The 7,320-nt window shown below is 39.2% G+C and overlaps 1 protein-coding gene across 1 annotated transcript in view; it reads left to right on the top strand.

Annotated features, from left to right (window-relative positions):
- The first annotated feature begins 1,816 nt into the window (after positions 1–1,816).
- lrrc8c (leucine rich repeat containing 8 VRAC subunit C) overlaps positions 1,817–7,320 on the top strand; it is a 16,209-nt gene continuing 10,705 nt past the window's right edge. Inside the window, exons 1-2 of the mRNA XM_017425213.3 lie at positions 1,817–1,969; positions 6,561–6,703. Coding sequence (XP_017280702.1) covers positions 6,566–6,703 — 138 coding nt within the window. The 5' untranslated portion in view covers positions 1,817–1,969; positions 6,561–6,565. The remainder of the gene's footprint in view (positions 1,970–6,560; positions 6,704–7,320) is intronic.

The following is a 7,320-nucleotide window of genomic DNA, read 5'->3' as shown; positions in this document are numbered from 1 at the left end:
TTTGAGGAAACTTAATCACTTGTATCTAAAGCTTAGCCAGGCAGGACAAAAGTGCACATCATCTCTGAGAGACAGAAAAGTAAAACACAACAGAAGATGAGAAGGCAAAAAGATCCTGACAACATAAGATCTTTAGAACATGTTAGATCAGGCTGTGATGCCAGATTTGAACAAACTTGCAGCCTTGCAGGGTTAATGCAAGTCAAGTTCTGCTGTTATTTAAGCAAATATGGAGAAACCCAAAATAACAGACTCAACAATGTATGTATATTTTTGGATACAACATTTTTACTCAATCATATGGTCATTTTGATTGTAAAAATCAGAATTATATTCAAAGTTATTATTAAAAATGCAGGATCTTTAGGTTACATCTCAAATTTCGATTTATTTGTGACAGTGTGGATGTTCTCCTTGCACATGTGGGGGTTTACTCTGAGTACTTTGGCTTTCTCCCACAGACCAAAAACATGCATGTTAGTTTAATTGGTAACTCTAAGTTGTCCCTATAGTGAGCGAGAGCATGAATGGTTGTTTGTCTCTATGTGTCCCTGTGATGGACTGGAGACCTGTCCAAAGTGTACCCCCCCTCCCACACAGTGAGAGCTATAGATAGGCACCAGCTCCACATGACCCAGAGAGGAAAAGTGGGGAAAAGAAAATGGATGGATAGTTGACAAATTATAGTTGTATGCAGGTATGCAGGTCCCACAGCATTGGTCTGCATGACGGCTCATCTTTGCAGCGTGTACTGAACCTGCCTGGATTTTCACAGCCGTTTGAACTCAGTGTTCAAAACAAAACATGGGAGCCTTCCTCCACAAGGTGAAGATGGTGAAATGGACTGAAGGGGCACAGTTTTATTCTAGGGTGGCAAGTGAGCTGTGTAAACATTCAAAGCTTTTTCTTTCTTTTTTTTTTTTTTTTTTACAAACAAGCTTTTCTTACTTTCACAAACTTTTAATTTCTTAGCTTATATATTAAAATTTAGGCATTTATCTTCTTCCACCCAGTGTGTCTGACTGCTATAGAACTGATAGTACCTCAACTGATTAGCTTTTGGGCTCAACTCATTTCAAAATGGCTGCCACTGGCATCAGACTTTAGTAAAAACAAAAATGGCTATTATTCAGTCAGTTTGACAGATATTGGGCTAAAATTTAGGATGACCATAGCTGAGAGTCATTTGCAACATACAATACAAATGTTTCTCAATGCACAGGATATTTGCTTAAAACCTAAGAATTAAATGTTGGAGCCAACCACATTAGTCTGTTAGCAAAATATCTCATGAACCACTGGAAAGATTTTGATGAAACGTTCAGAAAGACATCACTGGATGTACATCCACGACTGTTTAACTTTAGGGTCAATCCAATTGAAAAGCTTGAGCTAGTCAATATTAGCCAACAGAAAAACAGCTACAACTCAGACAGTTTTACAGACATTGAGCTAAAATATAAAGTGGTAGTAGCTGATAGCCATTGTCAACACATAACCTGCGCGTTACATTTTATAAATTGGATGATATTCTAAAGGTTTGACCAAAATGGCTGCAGCTCAACTTTTTCAACAAAAGACAAAACTCTGACACAGAAGGCCACATGTCATTTCAACGAATCCCAGGCCTTTCATTATTATTATTATTATTATTATTATTATTATTATTATTATTATTATTATTATTATTATTATTATTATTATTATGTTTATTATTATTATTATTAGTAGTAGTAGTATTATTGGTGTTGTTGTTGCTGTTGTTGTAGTTAGCCGGGTGCAGCTTTAGCCCCGCCCAGCTGTGTGGTATGTGCGCATCGTAAACCGTGGCGTCGGCCAAGGCTTCTTTGAAGCCCCCGCCCAGCAGCTGACGGTCCGCTCGGTTCGGATCCAGCGGACAGAGAAACAGGGAGAGCCGCACGGCGGGAGAGCACAGCGCGCTGAAGCTCGGGTCCAGCTCTAAAGAAAGGTACGCTATTTTTTCGTTTTTTTTAAAGACTTAACAACGTTCATGTGTATCTCCGGCTCACGGAGAACGGCGCTGGAGTTGTTTCGGACCGGAAACTAGTTCAGCGTCGGCCGGCTCCGTTAGTTTCCCCGCAGACTCTGGAAACCGACCAGCGAGTAATTAGCGCGCGGAGGGAAGTGGAGGAGTTTGACTGTCAGCCGCAGCACAAGGCTCCTATATTTATCCTTAACGTTTTAAGGACGAATTTGAGCTCCCAGCTCCTAACTTATTGACTTGCGTTGAATTCACCCCGAATCTCAGCTTTCTCTGACCCGCTGCGCACTTCTCCCAATTTTAACCACCTCATTAAAAAAGAACATTCCTGCAATGCGGCTTGTGTTTTTCCACGTCCCAGAAGCTGCACGGTACTTTCTGTAAGCCTGAGCCCGCCTGTCTGGGGCTGGCTGGCTGTTTGTCCTACCATGTCTGTTTTGGGGATATTTGGATATCTGGAATTCAGGCAAGTTTCCTGTCAGGAAGTGAGCGAAGGATATGGCCTGGTCAGCTCCGTTCAGTGCCTGACTCATCAAGGACAGTATTTTTCCTTTACTGCCAAACAACTTTGACGAAGTTCTGCAGAACCAATGACTCCTGGCCACCCACGCATTGTTCTGCACACTTTGCTTTACCCCCACAATTTCAAGGAATTTGAAGAGGTTTCTCTCAGTTTGCAAAGGGAAATAACTACCGATGTAACACTGTGAGTCTGAAAAACTGGCAATTCCTCTGATCATCGTTGTAATCAGATGTGTTTGTACCACGTCTGACTGAGCATCCCAGTGCTGTGTGGAACACTAAGTGACAGAAACCGGATCTAATGGGATGTTACACTCTTGAGTGTGTGTTGCGAATAACTCTCAGCGACTACCACATAAAAGCTCACCTCGCTATCTGTAAAACTGACAGCGTTCTATCTATTTCTGTTTTCCAAGGTGAGCTGGCCCGTCGCAGCCACCTTAAATCGGGTTGACTCCAAGAGTTGATCAGCTGTGGATGCACATCCAGTGATTGATCTCTGCAAATTTCATCAAATCTTGTTCAGTGGTTCATGAGATATTTTGCTAACAGACGCCTACATAGACGCAGGCCAAAATATTCTCATTCACGCTTGCCTTTTGGCAGCGAGTGATAATTAAGTTTGGGGAGTTCAAAGATTCCTTCTCTCGGTCTCCACTACAATGAGCCACTGCAGCCTGTGGTTGAACTTTAAATAAAGCTTGATTTGCTTTCAGATTATGTATCAGCATCAGTAATTTCAACCGCTTCTAGTCAACTGAACACAATGCAGCATGGTTTCTAATTTGAAAGGATATTTTTGGGGGACAAAACAGGATGTTAGCAGATCTGTAAACAGAGTACATGTTAGTGATGGTGCAAAGACTGCGTTACTACAAGGTTTGTTACAGCTGCCCAACTAAAGATGGATAATAAAACCATTATTAAGATATAATAGTTAACCATTTATTAGCATGGGACATTAAAATAGCTAAAGCACATTTTGAAGCAAAGTTCTGTGGGAGGTTAAGAACGGTGAGAGAAATGGCTTTTTTGGCCAAAGAAAAAGAAAAAGTGGTAAGAATGAGATTTGCTGAAGAGGCCAAAACTGAATCATTAAATCCAAAAGAAGCAAAACAGTAGCTAATAGCGAAAAGTAGCGAACTGCAAGCTAAAAAGAGCAAATCCCAAGCTAAAAGGCAAAAATAGCAAAAGGATAGCTAGAAGCTAAAGGAACAAAGAAGCGAACCGAAATATCAAAGGCTAACAAGAAGAAGAGCAAGAAGTACCAAAAAGCTGACCTAAACTTAAAAGTAGCAATCGGTTAACTAAAAGCTAAAAGTAGCTTAAGGCTAGCTATATGTAGCAAAAGTCTAGCTAGAAGCTAAAAGTTGCAAAAGGCTATTGAAAAGAATGAATATTTTGAGTTTGGTGCTGTTTTAAGATAGCACCAATCCACTTTGTTCTCAGCTGTGTTCAGACCAGCCATTAGCTCGTCAGTCCTGTCAAATTTTATCTATGTTTCTTCATACTGAGGTCCTTTAAAGAGCCAGCTCCAGGTAAGATACTAAATGTTTATAACTGCTCTACAGACCTATTTCTTTCATCGAGATGTACTTATTAATTGATCCGTAACTAGGTGGTTGTTTTTACTTTATTTTTGTAAAAAAAATTTTTTACATTTGACCTTGTTTATTTATTTTTTCTTTCTTTTATCACTCTATTTCTTTCACTTTGGTTTCTAGTCAAAGAAAAAAAAAGATGAATTTTCTCAGGTTTTCTAGGAAACAAAAGATCCACATCAAATTAGATGCAGATTGCAGACGATTTTTCATTTGCAAATAATGACAGTAGTAGTAGTGGTTCTATAATACTACCTGTTGCTATATATCCATATATATATATCCATTTTCTTTGCCCGCTTCTCCTTTCCGGGTCCCGGGGAGCTGGTGCCTATCACTGTGCGAGAGGTGGGGGACACCCTGGACAGGTCACAAGTCCATCACAGGGCCAAATAGAGACAAGACATAGACACTCACACCTAGGGACAATTTAAGAGTCATCAATTAACCTAACATGCATGTTTTTGGTCTGTGGGAGGAAACCGGAGTACCTGGAGTAAACCCACGTGAGCACAGGGAGAACATGTAAACTCCACCCAGAAAGGCTCCCGGCCCGAATGCGATCCTGCAACCTTCCTGCTGGGAGGGGACAGCCCTAATCACTGTGCCGCTGTACCACCCGCAATGTACATTCTCAGTAGTCAATTTCTGAGTGTAACATATATTTTGTTTACATTAAAAAACAGTGTCTACAATAGATTTTAACATCTAAAGCCCTATAAAATCCATTTCAGTCCTTTTTCAGTCAGCTTTTCTGTTTTTTTATTCTTATTTATTCTTTTTATTTTTTTATTCTAAAAATTTGTTGATCCATCTTAAACAGTTGACTCTATGAACTTTTAATGCTTTATTAACACTTTCTTATGGTGGTCTGAGCTGAAACATAACCAAGTTATAATCTGTCTCCTTCAGTTCAAGCAACTAAAAGACCCTACATGAAAATGCAACATTAACTGTTTGCTTGGAGCTTCATAGTTTCTTCCAGAGTGCTGTGGAATGCTTTAAATGTGGTAAATGGTACTAACAGTCAAATAATGTATTTTGACATGAACCCATTTTGATAGTTCCGTATATGTTTTATCCCAAAGTTTCCTACCTCTAGTCTGCACTGCTGGAATAGTAGGAAGATGTTTTTCCCCTGGCACGCATCTCCAACTGGAGCTATTTGGATAAATGTTCCATGACCTTTTACAGTCAGCCATCAAAGGACAGTTGAGTGTAAACATCTTTGTAATGGCTTCTCTAAAGCCTTCCTGTCATTACAGTGCTGCGATGGAAGAATCAATAAAGACATTCTATATGAAATCCCTATTAAGGTCTAAGTGCAGGACCTCAGAAAGCCCCCATGCTTTTAGGAAGCTACTAAGCAGCAGTACTTTACAGCAGAACTTATTAATACTGGTCCTACTGAGATACACATCATCATTCCCAAACTTTAGCCATAAATTGGTGGTGTAGATAAATGGAGCCCTTCACACCATGTCTTACTTTGGAATCTACCAGCTCGGCCCCAGTCAGGGAGAAACAGGATACTTGCAGCTGCAGCACTTTATAGAAGGTGACCACAGGCGCTGTGGGTCAACTGCTTTATCAGGGACCCATCTCTCTTTCTCATCACTGTTAACAAACTTGGTATGGATCATCTTTAGGGAGATAAATAGCTCTATGGTCATGCTGTGTATATTCCCGTGTGTATTTGTTGTGTTGGCAAAATATCTCATAAACCACTGGACCGATTTTGATCAGTCAGTCAGAAATGGTTGCCTTTTTGGAGTCAGCCCAGCTCAAGATGGCCCTCTCAACCAACTGATCTTATAAAGCACAAAATTGTCTATAATTAAGGCAGTTTTACAGATAATGAGCTAAAGGTTGTTGCGGTAGTAGTTGAGAGTCATTCCCAACACATATTTTGAGCACTACGGGATGTGTTGTGTTGCATGAGATCTTTGCTAAAAACCTTGTTATTAACTCTTGTCATCAACCGTATTTGTTAGCAAAATATCTCATGAACCACTAGATTGATTTTAATAACATACTCTAAGTAATCATTTGATGTCCATTTACAAATAATTAACTTTTTAAGTCAGCCCAGTTTAAGATGGACACCACTGCTACATTCAACATTAGCAAACACAAAAATGATTATAACTCGGTTAATTTGACATATATTGAGGTGAAATTTGGTGTGGTAGTAGCTTTGAGTCCTTCACAACACCACTCTTGCAGCCCAATGTAGTTTCCTCACTGAAACTTTGGATCTGGGGTTTTGTTTTTTCTGACAGGAATGTGATTGGTTAAAGGTTTACTGAAAGTTGTTCTAAGCTTCTATGAGCTGTTATATTCTGACAAAAAAAGAAAAAAAAAAACAATGCTACTTTTCAACCCCGATCTACTTTTTCAAACAGTAACTTCTTATTTTTATTTTTATTGAACAGGCATCATGATTCCTGTGATGGAGTTCCGGCAGTTCACTGAACAGCAGCCAGCGTTCAGAGTCCTGAAGCCTTGGTGGGACGTGTTCACAGACTACCTGTCTGTAATCATGCTCATGATCGGTGTCTTTGGATGCACCCTGCAAGTCAGTAACAGCGTGCCGCCATTTTTTCTTTACCTAATTAGGGCCCTATGAAGTCCATTCTTTCCAAATTTAGGTTGTTTTTTTTTTCATTTTGTTTTTTCTGAACTCCATGTTTTATGCTGTTTTTCACCCAAAAAGTGTCTTACTATATATTCAAATTTAAACCGTAAATAGTAAAACACCCACAATTTCATTAATATTAACAAAGTTTTACAAAACTACAAAACAAAAAACTAAAGTTTCAACAAAACAGTAAGTGCTATATTAAAGGGTGTAAAATTTGCCTGTAAGTCATTTATACATACATGAATATACAGTGTATATATACACTCCTGATCAAACTCTTAAGACCAGTCAAAAAATTGCAAGAATTTGCATTTTGCACTATTGGATCTTAAGAAGGTTCTAAGTAAAGCTTCACAATGTTAGAAGAAGAAATCAGCGTAAGAGACAAAAACTTTTAGGCGGGGAATTAATTGAAAACTGCATTTACACTCAAACATGATTTTTTCAGCTGATCAAAAGTTTAAGACCATAGCTCAAAAAACCCCGAAAACCCCCCAAAACAGAAATCAAAGTGTCAAAAAAAAGGACTCAGTAATGAGTAGCTCCACCAT

This window comes from Kryptolebias marmoratus, linkage group LG24 (genome assembly GCF_001649575.2).
Source record: "Kryptolebias marmoratus isolate JLee-2015 linkage group LG24, ASM164957v2, whole genome shotgun sequence".
NCBI classification, from domain to species: domain Eukaryota; kingdom Metazoa; phylum Chordata; class Actinopteri; order Cyprinodontiformes; family Rivulidae; genus Kryptolebias; species Kryptolebias marmoratus.
Note: the sequence above shows the minus strand (reverse complement) of the source record. Positions and strands in the feature narration are given on the sequence as shown.